Raw genomic sequence first — 18,134 nt, forward strand, 5'->3', positions numbered from 1 at the left:
CCAGATGTCAGGATGGAACCTGGACGGCAGTTCCATCATGCACCCGTCGAAGCTCACATGTGGGAATGGTTCCACCAGGGCACTCCTTCAGGGAACCCATTAGCAAAATAGACCCCAGCAGGATTGAACCCCATCCCAACATCAGCAACTGACAACACTTGGGACAGCTGGGCATGGTTTTGGGAGAAATGACCTTACCAGCCAAGAATGGCCCACAGGCCAGAGGTTCTGCAGTCCTGCTCTTACACACATGGCATGAACTGTCCTGCAGAACTTTGGATCTCAGGTCAGTGTTCATCTCACTTGGTGACCTTAGGCAAGCCACTCCCACCACAGCCCCCTGCTTCTCTACACCTCCCTGCTGATTTCTTGGAGCGGGAAACTGCATTTTTGCCTATGCACTCAGACATTGCTACATAAAATAAAATGAGGCTTTAAAAGGAGTAGAGATGTACAGGAAGCCAAGTTCAACACCCCATACAGTGGCACCTCTGGTTACGTAGTTAATTCATTCCTGAAGTCCGTTCTTAACCCGAGGTACCACTTTAGCTAATGGGGCCTCCCGCTGTTGCGCAATTTCTGTTCTCATCCTGGGGTAAAAAATTTAACCCGAGGTACTACTTCCAGGTTGGCAGAGTCTGTAACCCGAAGTGTTTGTAACCTGAAGCTTTTGTAACCCAAGGTAACACTGTACTGCATTCTTCACCTGTCCACCAGTGGAGAAATCCTTATTAACTATTCCTTAGTTAAGATTTGGTGTTGGAAAAAAGCCCCCTGGGGTTATGCACAGGCTAAGAACAAAGCCGTCTCATTCCAATGCTGATACTAAACAACCATCCTAGGCGAGGACAGAGGCAGGTGGTTTTTAAATATAAAATCAAATACTTTAATGAAAATCTGGGAACAGGAAGACAGCTCAGATATACCACTAAAACGGATATTCCTGCACTGCATACAATTTCTCTCTTAATATAAACACCTTCTTATAAGCAAGCAACGGGAGGGCAAACTATCAGTTCTTCAAGAGTTTTTAAAGATCCTGAGTAGAGAGTTTATCTAAACCACATAAAACGTTATATTATATGAAAGCATCCGAAGTCCTGAGCTGGTGGCCAGCACCAGGCATTTCACCACTTTTTAAAAAAATAGACCACTTCCAACACACTGAATCTAAATACTTTCACATTTCCACAGAGTTCTTTATGCAAAAAGAAAGAAGGGGGTGAGGAGAAGTCTTTAGTTGAGGAATTCGAATTTCTCAATATTCAGTATGCAGGTTACAAAGCCCACCCACCCCCAGTTTAATTCAATGCATTTGCACTTTGTGGGTGAAATTTAACAGGTTAAGGCCTTTCTCTGTCCTTACTGTTCCAACACCAGATATATACACACACAAAAAGGCCGCCTAATATAGGCATTGATTTTAAAAAACAAAAAACCACCTTGTGTTCTACAACGCAATCAAGTCCACTGCGAAATAAACGAACAAGGACTGCTGTTAGCACCAAGCAATGCTGTATGGTCGAGTGTCCAAAATCCTTTGGGGCTGGGAAGGGCAATGTTTGAACACTCTGACCAGCCTCATAAGGCAATTCTCTCCACAGAGTCCAATATTATTTGGAAACAGTCCTGCTTCTGTAGCAGCAAAGGAGCATCGCCTGTCGAGCAGACAGATGATCCAGGAAGAGAGGGAGGCTCTCCCACACTATGAGGAGACTCAAAAGATACCCGCCCTTCCAAAAAAAAACCCCAACCATAGTAAATGGGACATGTCACAATTAAGTCCTTCTAACTATCCTTCCTTGCACCAAGCAGGCACCAAGAGTTTTAAGTCTGTGAGCCCCTGGAAGACAGAGCAAGAGCTCGCGTTGGCTGTTCTCTGGTGCTGCTCATCTGCGATGCCGGCTGTGGCCTGGATGCTCCCTCTCGTAGCGGTGGCCCGGCCTCTCATAGGAGTGGGGCCGTTCGGGCCTCTGATCCCTGTAGTAGTGGCTCTTCTTCTTGTACTTCCCGGAGTGATCCGAGCGTTCTCGTGAGCGGCTCCGGGATCGCGATGAGCTCCTGCTGCGGGATTTCCGTTGCTTGGGAGAGGTGTATTTGTACCCCTTGGCCTTCTTGTAGCTCCTCATCTTGGAGGCTTTGTAGCTCGAGCTGCCATGGTTGAACTGCCGCGGGGGAGAGTCACTTCGGCTCCTTGAGCGGCTGTGGGATTTGGAGCCGCTCGATGGGGAATAGCTTTCACTTTTCCTGTTCGAGAGGACAAGGGGGAAAAGGCTTCAGTTTGCTAGCAAATTTGAGAAAGACACACTTGTGGCTCCAATTGTGGAACAAGAACAGGCTGGTACACCCCATAGGGACAACAGCATTTCTAGGCACCTGTGGATGGGTGCTCCAAGTCCTATCACAGAGCTGTGCTGTAGCTCAGATCAGGCACGTTTTGACATTAATGATGTTGTCATCATCATCAGGTGCAGCAGAAACATTGCAATGGCTGCAGAGATACTGCTGTGGCTCTGGCAACAGTGGGGCTTGGGGAAGAGAGAAGCAGAGTCTCTCTGGGCTTAATGTGGTTGGCCTGCAAATCACCAAGCAATTGTGCCTATCCCCACACACGTTCCCCATGATTTCAGCAAAATCTCCCTTCCCTCCCAGCTTTTAAATCCATGCTGGAAATTAAAATGCCTGTTTCAACTTCTCCTTGTATAGCTACATTAACGGGTGAAGCAAGCAATGCTATGGACTCACATGACTGAATCGAACACATGAAAAACTAGCAGGTCAAGGAAAAGTCTAGGGTAAATCCCTTTCCCTTGGGACATCTAACAGGAATGCTTTTCCCTAAATGCAGAGATTCTCTTTCTGTGGTGGAATACAGTCAAGTGTTGCAGCCTCTGTGAGGACAAGGCCCCAAAATCATCTGAAATGCCAGAGACAGAGTGGTGGCCAATCACTACCACTACATTCAACTGAGACACTGCTCTAGGGAGGTACGGGGTTGCTCTCTTTCCAGTTTAGGTATTGGTAGAGTCGGAATTCTAGTCACTTCCAGAGCGCCACTGCAATACATACCTCTGCTTTGGAGATGGTGACCTTGAGGGAGACCTGGAGTAACTCTGGTCTCTGCTTCCGCTCCGACTCCTGCTGTCTCGGCCTTTCTGAACGCTGGAAGGTTAAAACAAGAGAATTTGATGTCAAAGCAAAAAACGGCCTAGTCACCCCCTCAACCTAGGTACACATATGCCCAAGGCAAAAAATCAGGATAACCCACTTCTGGGGCAACACTGTCACAATAAGGCTAGGATAAAGTTATCAGAAGCAGGTCACAGTTATCTGAAACCAATATGATCTAGAGATGTGGTGACTTGGGTTTCCAGAAAGCGTGTCCCAAATCCTTAAAGCTACTTTAGCCTGTGCAAATATCGCTCCAAAGAGGCTCAGAGACCCTTTTGCCCACAACGTAATTTAAGTCAGACAGGAGGCAGTAGCCCTGGAAAGAAGCTTTGACTATGCCAAAGCCATGCCTATAGTCCCTCATGGCCTTATGGAACAGTGACCTGCACTGCTACAAAAGCATTCAAAGAAATTGATACAGGGGGGGAAAGAGACCAGTTTATCGTGCAAGGCCCTTACCCATTGACGGGACTGTTGGATTTCACCCGCTTCGTCCCTTCCATTTTCCGCTTGGCATTTTTTACCACCTGCACAGCAAGTGGGGAAGGCTTGGTGCCTTTATTTTCTTTTGGAGACTCTAGAGATGCGAAAAAGGAAAGTCCAGTCAAAACTTAGGGGATGACATGCTTCTATGTACCATCACCCACAATGCACTTTTACAGATAGGGGGTCATATCCAAGTAAGTTCTACTCAGAGTAGACCCACTGAAATGAATGGACCATAGTCAACCATGTCCAGTAACTTCAGTGGGTATATTCAGCGAAGGGCCAGCATTGGAGACAAGCCAGGGCCTTCAGATTACAATATTCCATGTCCAGAAGAACCCAGGAGTGCTGACACAAATCTGCAAATTCACCATAACGAGAGCTTTGATCAGAAAGGCTGACAACTACTATCAAGACAACAGGTCCTACTTTACTTAGCATGTTAGGGTGCAGAGTACATGCTAAATGGGATAAACTTCAAATGTGATCCTGCATGTGTAATTTACCTGTGTGACATTCCATGTGGCTGACAGCTCCTTTAAAACTAGGTTGCCACCACCCATTTGTTTATTATTACTCTAGCCTGGGAAGGCATTTCATTTTGCATGTGCAGCTGCAGAGAACCAGATTTAAATGAGACACCAACCAGATGGAATGCTGTACCGGCTTCCTACATGCCCAGCCATCAATTTCAATTGGGTTACTGTGTTGAAGTGAGGACTAAAGCCATCCTCCTCCTATAAAAGGCAGCACATGTGAGCAGACATATAATTTGGTACAATTAAGGCCTAAACCTTAATAAGGATGGGGGGATTCGGCCCATATCTAGAGAAATTAGGCCTGGCCAACACAGAGCAGGTAGGCAGCACAATGAATGACATGCACAGGTTTAGTTTGGGGGTCCATTTCTTAATGCTCTACCCTAATAACTCCTTGCAAGGAGAAACCAGCACTGCATATAAAGAACTAGAACCTTCCCAGTGATAGGGTAGGGATAGGAGTTTTGTTATTAAGGTGGGAGGGCATTCAAAAATGATACTGCACCCACATTCCTGGCTGTTCTGAGATAGTGTGAGGAACCACACATACAGGACCAGGGATACCAACCAGTTTTGGGAGCAGGAGAAAACCCTGAAACAGTATCCAAATTGGGTGTTCCGTCTGGTAAGAGGCCTTTGGCTTGCGCTTTTGCCTCTTCGATGGCGAGCTTTTTCTTCTCTACTCGGCTTTCCAGGATAGCTAGATCAACCTGTGGAAACGGGTGTGTGCTTTAGCAAAATATTGATCTGGCACCTACATAAGAGCATTGCACAGAAGCCTTTCCCCCACAGCCTTACAATGGGAAATGCGAGGTAAGGGAAGGGAACAAAACACCAGGCACTTTTATGAGACGTGCTACTGGCAAGGTTACCTTCTTTATTAAGCAATATTGCTATTGTTATGTGCACAATTTGGGCTGCAACACAAATCCCAAATCTGTGGCAGGGAGGATGGAACAAATTTCTCCGGGTACTCAAGATGAAAAAAAGAAGTTTAGATTCTGGTCCCCAGAAGACTTAAAACACGCCAGTGTGCTTTCCCATCCATTTGAAAAACTCAAAAGAATAAGCAGGACCAACCTTTTTACGTGTGTATAATTGCAAAATTTTTGTGCATATCTCCTGGATTTCCTCTTCCGTAGCTCCAAACAGCAGGAACCAGTGAGGGCGGTTTGGAAGTGGAATCTGTAAGCAAGACACCATTCACCATTAGTCACCCAAAAAAACCCAACCCATCACTCTCAGACCTTAATCACTCTCAGCCTTTTACTGTTTATAACCAAGGAGATAGGTGGTTGTGAGGGAGTTAAGTTGTGTGATTTACATCAAGGCTACCTTTCTCCTTAGGTCTGAGCTCCCACTTTCCTTCTGTGTATGAAGGAGGGTACTAACTTGGGAAAGGGGGAAATGTCTACTTAAGTCACTATTTTCCTTCTGCACATGAGAGCAAAAATAAAAAGGCAGCCACTACTAAATCCTCCATATTTGTTCATTAAACACACTCATTGCAGCAGTAAAAACTCCACAAGGAAAACAAGAGCATCTTATATAGCATGAGCCAGGTTAACACCAACCTCCAGGGTCCTAGCAGCAAGGTAGATGCAGGCGCAAGCAATGCTCTCAGGGTGGAACCTTACAAAGACATCTGTCCGCAGGCTGTCATTCATGTAGTTCCTGAGAAGACAAAAAGGAGGGGGAAAGTTGCAGAAGTCTGCTGAAATCCCCTGCTTTGGCTATGCTGTTTTAAGGCACACTGTAGCTAGCTGTCTAGGGCATTCTACAGCTGTTTGAATCCTAGATAATCCTGTGAAACCTGACAAGAAGTTGGAGTGCACAGATCTGACAGGAAGGACAACTGCCAAGTATTTATTTACTGGATGTTGGCATTTTATGAAAGAGAACCAATTTTAACTTCACTTTTCTCCCTGCTATGAGCTACTGGCCTGTTCACATGCAAAAGAACATCAAAATTCATTTTATTTTATGGTAGGCACAACTTTTGAAGCATAATTTGAAGAATTCTGTCAAAATCTATGTTTTATCCCGTCACGCAGAGCGACATGCAAACTTGGAAACGGACAGTCTGAAGTCACAGGTCCGGCTAGAAGTTCTTTGTCGTAGGAATGGGGCTTTTCCCAAGCATTCAGAATCTTCTGTCGCAAGCTTCTTTTGGAGGGACCAGTCTCCACTCAGGAAAGCATCCGACACACAAATCGCTTTTAGAGAGAGCAAGAGAGCATCACAGCTATTCAGTCCAGGTGTCTGGTATTGTCACTGCTGAAGGACCAAAGGTTCTTCACTGGGTTGTCATTGAGCCGCTTCCAGACTGCCCCACTGTAACAAGGTTTCGCAACACAAATGTTCATAGAATGAGGCAACTGTAAAAAATATTGCACTGTAAAAATATTGCACAAAGCCCAGCCAGAACATTTCACGCATTTCTGTGACCTTAAAATGGAAATCTGAAGGATAATTCCTTACAACAAACCAAAATGCACAGTGGACAAAACCCAGAACAAAGTTTAAACAGTTGTAAAATGGAATGGGCCTATGGATTTTGCCTGTCATAAAGGTGCAAATTAATATGTGACCAATGTCACTATACCCAATCAGGCTATGCACATAATTCCTACATAATTTGTTCAAAACCAAAGCAGCTGAAGAATACAGGGTCTCTGGCTTTGGGTAGCAATGATTTTTAGTCTTCAATTAGCAGGTTTTGAAAAAATACTGTGGTTAATTGGATCCAAAATGTTTCCACTGCCATTTAGACTAACCCAGATGAGCTGGGATTTTGAAGAGTAGGCCAGCCTTTTAAAGGCTTACATCGTTCTTTAAAAGTGTTTCAGGGACCTTGAAAGTCCTAGTTTAGGTGCAACCAAAGGGACTGCCTGGATGGTCCTGTATTTATTTCCCCACACTGAACTGCAGTTTCTCACAATATAATCCAAGTTCCAAAAGCATTTGTTATTATGTGTGGAGGAAGGAACCCGCTGCAGAAATACATTCGAAGTTTTACTGGATATACAGCAGTAGATATGAGCAGGACCCCAAAACATAGTTTAAAAAGTACAACAGAAAAAAATTGATGTGCTATGAAGTAATGTATCTTCTTATTGCAATGCTTATGCTTTCAAGTATGAATTAAGTTTTTAAAAACCCAACCCCACAAAGATTTTAAACCCAAGTTTAATAAAAGAGTCTGTGGTTTTTTTTAAAGGACATAAAATAGGAACAAAGCATCCTGACAGTAACACACTTATCTGAAAAATGCACAAATAAAATTTAACAAGTTTAAAAAAAAAATCACAAGCAGCAGTCGGCCAGTTTTAACTCGACTCGTGTACGCATACCACCTGTCTAGAGCCAGCCTTCTCTCTGTGGAGCCTGCTTGGGTTTGACTGAAGACGGCAGTTATCCCTGCACCATAGCGCTTGGGCAGCAGAGGAGAAGTCTTAGTCACTTACCCTCAGAGGCTACCCTTTGATCAAAAGAGTACAGAAAAGAAGAGTCAAAAGAGGTTCTCCTTCAAAACAGCCAGACAGTTTTAGTCAGTAGAAACACAAACTTTGCTTTCAGGTCAATTTTTACATCATGTCAGTTTTCACAGGTTACCATTTGTCAATGTATGCTTTCTTGGGAGCACGGGGGTGGGGCGGGGCAGATATTTAATATAAACCCATTCCAAGAAAGGGGCAGGTAGACTACATATGGACACAATACATTGCATAACCAATATCAAGAAGCTGAAAAATGTATGAGCAGGGTTGTTTTTCCAATAATTTTCAAGTAAAATGACGGTATGGCAGAAGTGACCACCTCCCCACATTAGGAATGAAGGGGGTATATCTACAGTTAACACCTTATTCAGAGGCAGCATAGTTCTGAATGATACATGCTGTTGGGCAAACAGGGGAGGGCGGGTGCCTTCACGCCCTGCTCCTGAGCAATAACTTGAATGGGCAGGAGTAAAAGGAAGAAAGAGCAAAGGGTGCATTTGTGAGGGTTTAAAGCTCTCTTACCATTTAAGACAGTGTCTGAATCTTTAACAAAGAGGCCCGTCAACTTGGGGTGATAGAAGCGGCATTCCAGGCTAAGACTGGAACCATACTCATGCCATGAACATGGCAGTGGAGGAGAAAAGCACTGACCCCACACATGACATATTTTTGCCACTGCCCCGCTGGCCTCAATAAAAACAAGAAACATCAACTTACCATGAGGTCTGGACCAGGTGTTGGTTACGTTCACATTCTAATACCTGAAGGTACATAACGATTATCTGGAAGATACGGGTGATTGAGTTATACAGGTGATCCAAGTAGTGGAAAGAGGTTTTCATATAGATAGAGGAGGGTACCCATGCAATGCAGGTTATTCTACTCTGGATCAATGGCCTGATAAGACTCCACGGTGTGTATAAAATGTTAAGAGTATGTTTTAGGGTGTCAGAGAAGTGGTACTCATGAGAGTATGTGTGCAACAAAGCTTCTTTCCTCTGCACTGAAGTCTGCAGCTACTGGCTCTCAAATGTACAATTTTAATCTGCTCACAAGTGTCTCTTATTTTACCCCAATATTATATGGCAGCTTTCCTTCTTCAGTACTTGCTTCAAAGATATAGGAGCAACAAAGAGGGAAATGGTGGAAGCACTTCTATACAAAGATTTGTTGCAATGTATTAGTAACACAGGTCAGATTTTTGGGGGGAGGTAGAGAGAAGAGTAAATGATCTACTGAATCAAGACTCAGAACCACAATTTTTCATTTTTTCAAAAATAGAAAATACAAAAAGTATCAAGGAAAGAAGAGTGGCAGATGAAAATGATGGACTCTGTGGAACTGGCAAAGGTAACAGGAAAAATCCAAAACCAGCATGATCAAGTATTCCAAAAAGACTGGAGTAAATTTATAGGCTATTTAAAAGATTATTGTAAGCAATTAACATCACTAGCAGGGTTGTCTGAAGACTTCTAATGAGAAATTTTCTCCCTTTTTTATTTAAATTTTGAGTTTTTTTGGTAAGGAGTTTATTAGAACTTGAAAATGTACAAAATGCAATAATATAAAGGTTAATTATGAAAGCCACAAGGCAAGAGGGAAAGAAGTCGAAGGGCTCTAAAGAGCCAGAGACGTAAAGTGGATAATAAGGGTGTGATTATATATTATTAAATGGGAAACTAATAAAAATCATTTTTTTAAAAAAGACCCAGAACCACCAGGATGTTACAACAAATGAAGGCAAAAAGATCGTGAAGGATGGTGGAGATCTGAGGACTGAAAATGTCAGAGAAGATGGGAGCCTGCACTACAGGGTTATCATAAGCTTTTACTCATGGTAACCCTACCTACTACTGAAGGGCTCACATTTCCACAGCTGACAGGTGTCAAACCAGATTTAATTAACCTTAGAAAATGCTACAATGTATCCTGCCCATTTTTAAATCCTGCCCTTCCTTTACAGGGCAGAATTCAATCTTACAATCAAGACTTGTGAGGTATGTCAGGTTTTGTAGCATGCCCTGTCCAAGACGATCCAGCAAACCTAAGACATCATCTGGGCTTTAACCTCTTGAGCATCCTGGGGGAGCCAGCTATGAGTGACTAATGCTGAAGTAATGATGCAAGTGGCAAAGCTAGAACATGAGCACCAAGGGTAGCTGAGGTAGAGGAAGAGAAGGGGATCGTGCTATGCCTGAATGGAACGAGGGAGGCCTGTAAGCTTCAATTGGGAACAGAATTGGGTCCATACACCTGATTACCTCTCCAGTGCTGCCCGCTTACTGGCACAGTTAATCAGACATAATCAAGAGATGCTAGAGTGGTGCCACCTATGAAGCAGGATGTGGTAAGTGACGTACCAGCCATGACTGCACAATCGAAACAAAATAAATTGAAAGCAGCCAACGAAAACTGTCTCCCTGCTTCTTTAAAGTGATAGAACTTGTCTCAATTATTTTCAGGACAAAAGTAAGCCAAACACTAAAGCATACAAAGTGGGAGGAAAAGAAGCAGCCACCAGTCCTCTCTGAAGTAGGAACATCTTAGCAACATAAATGTAGTTTTGCACTGTGCCACACGTAGGGCTGACCCGCCAAAGTCTTATCACACACTACCCAATAGATACACAATGGTGTTGTTACCTGCTTGCACAAGAATAAGCTGCTTTCATGCCAAGGACTTGGAATGGAGAAATCAAGCATAGCTAAGTCTAAGCAGCACCTAATACCTGAAGCAACCAGTCTTCATTCACCAAATGAGACAGGATCAACTAGCAGGCAATTCTTGAAATGAGAAACAAAGACTGCAAATGGTTTGGCTACATTAAGAACAGGCCAATTTCTTATCCACTGCTCAGAAGGCAAACTTAAAAATACAAAAGAAATACAAACCTTGTGGGGATGCTTCACGTGTACGCAAAATCCTAACTCCTTCAGAACTCTCCTCTCAGCCTTTATAATTTGGTTCTTCAAGTTAACGTACTCTTGATCCAATATCAAAGGTACAGGCTTCCTGGGATTTAAAAAAAAGGGGGGGGGGGGAGAAGAGAATAGAAAAATATCAGTTTAAAGTCCTCCTACAAAAGTAGAGCAACAATGGGCATACCTCACTGGACATACCTCAACTTTGGTGTCTCATGGGAACAGCATGAGAAGATTAAATTTGGACCAAGTTAACCAAGGAACTGGAGAATTGACTGTGGACATTTCCAAGTCTGTAGCTGTCTAGGCAACACTGGCACTGGTCTCCTTTTTGAATCCCAAACTTCCCTTCAGAGAGGAAGCACCCACCTAAGCAATCTTTCAACCCTCTGAAGTTATCCTATTACAGTTGGAAATTGTAAAATTTCACCCAGGCGCCACTGAATTATGGCCACCAGTTGAGGATGCAACGAGGGCTGGAAGAGTTTGAACTCACTGAAACTTTAATTCCAATTAGGGTTTTTTTGTTGGGGGGGGGGAGATTCAGGGACCTTCTTTGGGGTTGCATGAAATCCTCCAGAGTTTTGGCAGGGGGTAATGGAAGTCACAAATGGCCCTTGAGTAATTACCACGATCTCTGGAAACAGATACTGTGTGAAGGCACACAGTTGGAGTAACAGTTGACTTACTTTTTCTCTCTCAGATACCGAAGTCTATGGAACACATTAATGACATCTCTTATCCGCCTTGGGGCTTCTTCAATTTTCGATGCCAAGTGAACACAGGCCATCGACACATGCTGTAAAAGCATATGGAACATAGCTAAGTTTTATTCTGATCTCTTACTATCTCCAACAGTTGAAGGAGCAATAACATGCAGAATATGGCCATTAGACTAGTGTAAGCATCTTGTACAAGGAGATTCACCATGCATTTATGGGCACATTGAGAAACGGATATACATTATCTTTGAAAGCCCTGAACAGCTTGGGACCAGGGTGCTTGAAAGACCATCAGTTCAGATTTGACCTTATCAGGGACGCTCCTTCAGAGAGCTTCTTTTCTATGGCTGAGTCCCAACTGTGGAACTCCCCTCTAAAGGAGAGCCAAATGACACATATTTTTTTTTTGTATCCTTGAAGAGACCCCCAATAGATTTCTGGAACTTTTTGCCTCAAATGCAAACTATGGCAGAAAACCATTTTTAAAAAGTTTTCTAGAATCTCCGGATTAAGAATCACTATGTTACAGAGATGGCAGAATAGCTTGTAGAATACATTTCAATGACAAACTAACACTTCAGAACACTTGCTGGAATAAGTACAGTTGAGATCAATAGGAATTATTTGCAAATCAGTGTGCTAACACTAGGCTAACATGCAGAAAGCTCAGCAAACTAGTTTTCCATGTTTAATCAATAAAATCAAATGGATACCAATTATTAATTGCATAGAACAAATCCCATACCTCCATGGAATGCTTCACAAATGATTTTGTATAAAAGAAACGCTGGAATAACACCTGCCCCGTAGCCATGGCCACCTAAGAAAGAAAAGTGAGAATCTATATTAATATGACAGTAAATAGAGATGTTCAAAGGAATGCTAACAGACCACAACTGATTCGGCACCTGTAAGACCACTATAAATGATTTAAGCCCTGACCAATTACAAGCCATGGATATTTAAGAAATGTTGACTATATAGTTGGGGAGGCACATTTATTTCCTTTTATCCCCATACCTTACTTTCTTTCTTAAAGGTAAAAGGTAAAGGTACCCCTGACCATTAGGTCCAGTCGCGGACGACTCTGGGGTTGCGGCGCTCATCTCGCTCTATAGGCCGAGGGAGCCAGCGTTTGTACGCAGACAACTTCCAGATCATGTGGCCAGCATGAAGCCACTTCTGGCGAACCAGAGCAGTGCATGGAAACGCCATTTACCTTCCCACCAGAGCGGTACCTATTTATCTACTTGCACTTGACGTGCTTTCAAACTGCTAGGTGGGCAGGAGCTGGGACCAAACAACGGGAGCTCACCCCGTTGCGGGGATTCGAACTGCCAGCGCCACCCGCGTTTCTTAGCTTTGCACTAATGCAGCAGTGAGCTAAGGTGTTTTAGCAAATCTTTCCTATTCAACATTGCAATATTAACCATGCCTACTCTGAAATAAGTCCAGCTAAATTTAATACGGCTTACTCCCAGGTAAGTGAGTTATGATTGTAGCCCAATACTCCAGCATGGATCCAGAATCCTAGTCACACAATATGCCTTCTATGTGTGACTGCCCTAGTACTGTGAAGCCAAGCACTTGCTAGAGGAAAGAAACTGTCATTGAAGACACTCAAAAGATACCCTTCCTCCTCCACAATGTTTACACCATTTCTATCTTGCTCTTCATCAATTTCATGATACCAGAGTGAATTACAATAAAATAGAAACAGCAACATAATTAAAAAGGGGCGGAGTGAACTCAAAAGAACTTCTTGGTGCTCTGTCAATTGTATGATGAGAAGGTGGGAGTCACAAGTATTTTTTGGTACAAAACTAGCCAAATTGTAACCATCCTCATCCAATGACTCTAACATGACTAGTGAGTTTGAAACATTTGCTTGGTGTTAATACAGTTTTCAGACCATACAAAGTTTACCCACCCATATTGCTTTGCTCATGTAAACTTCCCCCCAAAGAGCCAGCAGTTAAATTTAAGAGCTAAATGAAAGAGATAGTAGTTCAAAACAAGGCAACACAGTCCTTTCAAAAGTCAATCAGTGAGCACAAAACATTTGATCACAGGCAGCCCGGAAGGAGAAACCAAGAGCAGATTCCCCTAAAAACATGAGAACAAAAACAAGTTGCTAGATACAAGGCAGGATGAATCAGCCACAGGGAACTCGTCACAGTTTCAGCGTCAGAGAAATGTTACCAAAAACTCTTCTAGTTGGAACAGAAAAAAACAACAACACATCCTCCTCAAAAGGGTGGTAACCAGCAGGCTTGCTGGAATGTCTTGGCAAACATACAAGACTAGCAAGGGAGGGGATAGCGTCATTTCCGGGCAAGAGCTGTTACATCACTCATTTCCTGGAATAGAACTACGGGCTTGAGAACCTCGATTAAGCAGGGTTTTCCCCTCTCTGCCTTCCTCCTTTTCTTGGGACCCTGAAATCCCCGTGTCAGGGTAGGAAGGGGTCCTTATAGGAATCTTTAAGATCTACTCATGCTTGGCAGCCTCGGGTCCTCAGTTCTAGGGCTCAACTGTCCAGGAGGAAGAACACCCCCCCTCCAGTGCTAGTGAGGGAAACTGAACAAAACAGCAAATCCAATCAACCACCTTTCTCCTATTCCTCAAACATTTACATCCAAAACATGGAGTTCCAGTCAGCAGGCTTTCCTTTATCAAGACCAGGTCAGACAGTCTCAAAACAATGCTTCTCCAAGTTGTTTTCCTTGCTTTTGGAAAAGACCACCTACTCTCCTTTTCCCTTAAAATACAGCAGCTTCTTAGGAACCCTCCCAACTGGAGCCCCAGCATAAAGCACAATTACAACAGTACATTATTTCTACCGCATCTGTGTATTATATAGCTTAAATATAAAATCACACATATTACACACATAATGCTAACTTGTTTTCTCCAGAAAGCCACTAAACTACTCTTCCAAAATGGTTTCTGCTTGGGGAAATGTGTGTTATAACCCCTGCCCCAACAACACAATTCTACCACCTCTCAGCAAGCTTTAAAAAAGGCCCTATGTTCAATTTTTAATGCAAATCCTACCTCATTACACAAACACATACTCCTCCCTATAGAACTCTTTCCCTTTAAGAATATCCTGCCCCAATCCCAGATCAAAGCATCAGTCCATGTATTACAGCATTATCCTCCCAACAGTATCAGTCCAGTTTATAGTGAAAACCATTACAGTATTTGTAAATTGGCATCCAGCTCTTAGTATCCAGAGTTATACTGCCTCTGGGCATGGGGGTTCCACTAAGCTTTCAGTGCTAAGAACTAAAGACAGACCTGCACACCATGTATCTATCCAAATCCTTACCCACCTACCCCCGGCCAAAAAATCTAATGTGCCTTGCTTTGCCAGTCCAATGGTTCATTTAGTCTAATGTTCTGTTTGACACAGCAGTCAACCAGCTGCCCATGCATTTCTCCTGTTCATCATAGCTGTCAACCCTCCCTGCTATTCCCCACTGCTATATACATAGCTGTCAACCTGCCCTGCTGTTTCCCAATGCTATAATAAGGGAATTTCCCGCAAAAAAGGGAAAGGTTGACAGCTATGTGTTCATGAATCCAGCCTTCATAGTTTTATTTAATCCATTACAGGCAACAGTATTTCTGTATCTGTCCAAAGATCCACCTAGTTTGGTAGCCAGTTTCCAACTGTGACCAATCAAATACTTCCAGAAACCACATAAGCAAGGCACGAGAGCAACAGTCCTCTCCCCTGGGGGCTCCACTTTGCTCTGAATGCAAAAGCCCCAATTTTGCTTCTGTAACTTGGATACCACCCACAAACCTAAGTGTTTTGATGCAGACATCATACCAGGCAAATTAATGAAGGTTGCTTAATGCTATAAAATAACTTGTTAAATTACCACAGACAGACTTATCCTCCAAAAGTCAAAAATTGACTTCCGGCGGCGACGCCATTGCGGAGCGGTCGTGGGTTGCCTCGGCTGCGAGGCGACCCAGTCCGTCCCGGGGGTTGGAGCCCCGCTACCGCAAAGCGGGGCTCCGATGGGGTGCGGGAAGAGCGTCCCGCACCCTGGGCTCCCCGGCTATGCCCACTGTGGCTCCGTACCCTTCCCTCGCTCCCCCTGTAAAGGGGGAGTGGGGGTGAAGGGAAAACGGAGCCGGGCTTCAGGGGACATGCCCCAACCGGGACGTGGAGCGGCGGTTGCCCCCGCGATGAGCGTTAATGTTCTACCTGTCAAAGTTCGAGCGAAAGAATCCCGGTGTCGTGAGTATTGGATTTGATTTGTTTTTGCGCTTTGATGACGACCTGGGAGACACTTGGAAAGGGAGCCTGCCTCTTTCCCCTCGGGGGATAGAAAATAACTAGCTTAAGAGACTGCTGTTACTGCGATGGCTACAAAGTATTCAAAATTCGATAAGTGAGACCTCCAAAAGTCAAAAATTGCCTTGATGAATCAAGCCAGAGGTCCACTTAAATCCACTCTCCTTCTTGAATAAGCCACTCAAAAAGTGTGTGTGTGATGGTGTACTATTCTAGTCCAGAATGGACAGAACAACCTGGTATATGACTATTTTTTTGATGAATTCAACACCAATTTTAACAACAAAGTATTGTATTGTAACACCTTAAATGGTAAATATTAGATCCAGATGAAATTAGTTGTGCTTAGGTTCCAACAGATTTCAATGGGAACCAAGTTCTGGATCTAACTCCAGAAGTTCTAGAATACTTTCTTTTGAAGTGTCACAGGTCTCTCTTGCTTATTAACAAGGCTACCCCTCTCAAAAAAGCTAATTCAGATAATCAGAGAAAAAGCTAAGGTGACCAGAAAGAGAAGTGGGGTGGGGAATAAAAACAAACAAGCTTGAACTTTATTGGCACCATGCTTTTATTGCTCTCTATATAAAAACAGGCTTCTCCACTTTTTTTCTGGATATGTATTAATATATTCAGACACAATGGAGTCATGCTTTTTAATCATATATACAGTGGTACCTCAGGTTGCGGACACGATCTGTTCCAGGATGCTGTTCACACCCTGAAAAGTCCGCAGCTCAAGTGGCAATATCACGCATGCGCCAAAGCGCGCTATCGTGCTTCTGCGCATGCGCGAACTGTGCATAACGCTTCTGCGCGTGCGGTGAAACCCAGACGCGTTCGGAACCTGAAAAAAACGCAACCCACAGCTATTGTATCCCAAGGTATGACTGTATAGATATATAGCATGGTAGCACTTTTATTGTAAAATAAACTAGCTGCAATAATTAGCTAAAAGAGATCCAGTGTGGTGGTATAGTATTAAACTTGGACCAGGTCAGAAAGACCCAGGCTCTAATTTCCATTCAATGAAATCACTGAGTGACCTTGGGCCAGAAACTTTTCTCTCTAACCTACCTCATTTTACTGTTGTAGGAAGGCAGGATAGAAATGTAGTGAGCAAGATCTTCCCTCTGTAGAAATAATTCTTTATCTAAAGCTGTCTGTATCTTCCCAGGAAGAATGGAACTTTTTCACAGCTGTATAAAAACATACCACTACCGACGACCCAGGCTTTGAGAACACAGAGCTTTAGATACTAAAACCAGAGCTAGGCAAAAATTAGTACTATCTAAAAACTCACCAAATAACACTGCAGCTTTTCAGTTTGCCAGAACACTTTCCATCTGGAGAGATGGTATAAAAAGCTTGGGGGAGGGGGAAGAAAATGAATAAAGATAGGAGGGCCGGGATGGGACAGCGCCTCGAGTTTAATTACGGAAGGAAAAAAGAATTCCCCCTCCACAATTCTTGTACAACTTTTCCAACTTATGAAAACGCTTAAAAAAGCTTACTTTTTATCATATACATGCATACATATGTACAAAAGCCACAGTACATTACCTGCAATTCTATTACACTGACTTCTGGATCAACTTGTGAATCTACCTGAGTGACTCAAAGGCAAGATAAACACACACACACACACACACACACACACACACTTGTATGAACTAAGTTATAAAAATAAAAGCGCTGGATCCTGAAGCCTCGATGTCTAGATTCAGATAGGACAAAAAAACAAAGGACAAAAAAACAACACAACAGACACGCACTCAGAATCTCTAACAGGTTCTTTACCAACCGTCTTCCAGAACCTTCTAACTGCCCTCAACCGCCCAACGAAGCCCCCTCCCGGTTCTCTCTGACCTTTTCTCTCCTCTTTGTTCCCCATGCCTCCTTAATCCCATTTCAAGGCCTCCCTTCCAGAGGCGAGTGCGGCCAAGGCCTTAGGTTGAGGCCTAGCGCTCGCTCCGTCCTTCCGCACCTGAGGAAGCCGCAACAGGATCCCAGCGGCCTGGATGAGCTCACAGCCGGTGACTCGGAGCTGAGCCTCGGTCTCGGCGTCCAGGCCGCTACCCATGGAAGGCGTGAAGCGGAGGGCGTCGGCCGACAGGAGGCAGTTCTCCAGCGTGATGAGGACCCCCGAGTACAGCCGGTCGCCGATGCGGACCGCGCCGGGAGGCGGGGGGAGAGCCGGAGGAGGGAGGGCTGGCGGGCAGTAGCCGCCGGAGGAAGACGACGAGGACGAGGACGACGCCATCGCTGAACCGGCGAGGCCGGGCCCTACCGCCGCCAGCGCTGCTGCTCCTCCCGCGGCCGCCATTATCGCCGCCATCTTGTCTCGACGTCGCTCCCCTCAGACTGACTCACTTCGCCGCCGCCTCCAAACCCCCGTCCGCGCCTACGTCACGCGCAAACCTTTTGTCCCTCCACCTCCTCCTCCTCATTGGCCAGCCGCAAAGACGCGCGCCCTCCTATTG

At 44.2% G+C, this 18,134-nt stretch overlaps 1 protein-coding gene across 3 annotated transcripts; it reads right to left on the reverse strand.

Annotated features, from left to right (window-relative positions):
- Nucleotides 1–862: 862 nt before the first annotated feature.
- On the reverse strand, nucleotides 863–18,052 carry LOC117050626 (cyclin-L1). 3 transcript variants are annotated; one of them, XM_033156332.1, is made up of 11 exons: nucleotides 17,639–18,052; nucleotides 12,085–12,159; nucleotides 11,307–11,416; nucleotides 10,588–10,708; nucleotides 8,414–8,478; nucleotides 5,771–5,870; nucleotides 5,277–5,381; nucleotides 4,765–4,906; nucleotides 3,631–3,748; nucleotides 3,070–3,162; nucleotides 863–2,247 (listed from the first exon to the last, which is right to left on the reverse strand). In XM_033156332.1, exons 1-11 carry the CDS (start codon nucleotides 17,987–17,989, stop codon nucleotides 1,890–1,892), a joined length of 1,638 nt encoding a protein of 545 aa, XP_033012223.1. In that variant the 5' UTR covers nucleotides 17,990–18,052; the 3' UTR covers nucleotides 863–1,889. The 3 variants fall into 3 exon arrangements, with proteins under 3 accessions (XP_033012223.1, XP_033012224.1, XP_033012225.1); XM_033156333.1 differs by lacking the exon at nucleotides 17,639–18,052 and adding an exon at nucleotides 16,955–16,977; XM_033156334.1 differs by lacking the exons at nucleotides 8,414–8,478; nucleotides 10,588–10,708; nucleotides 11,307–11,416; nucleotides 12,085–12,159; nucleotides 17,639–18,052 and adding an exon at nucleotides 7,553–7,678.
- Nucleotides 18,053–18,134: the final 82 nt, after the last annotated feature.

The sequence above is a fragment of the Lacerta agilis genome, chromosome 8 (assembly GCF_009819535.1).
Source record: "Lacerta agilis isolate rLacAgi1 chromosome 8, rLacAgi1.pri, whole genome shotgun sequence".
Lineage (NCBI taxonomy): Eukaryota > Metazoa > Chordata > Lepidosauria > Squamata > Lacertidae > Lacerta > Lacerta agilis.

Bases quoted from the DNA above. Each gene is read 5' to 3' on its own strand.
- LOC117050626 (XM_033156332.1), bottom strand. From the start codon at position 17,989: ATGGCGGCGATAATGGCGGCCGCGGGAGGAGCAGCAGCGCTGGCGGCG. The intron at 10,709-11,306 runs GTAAGTCAACTG...TTTAAATCCCAG, and splicing joins CGGTATCTGAGAGAGAAAAA to GAAGCCTGTACCTTTGATAT. The intron at 3,749-4,764 runs GTTGGTATCCCT...TCGCATCTCTAG, and splicing joins TTCTCCTGCTCCCAAAACTG to AGTCTCCAAAAGAAAATAAA.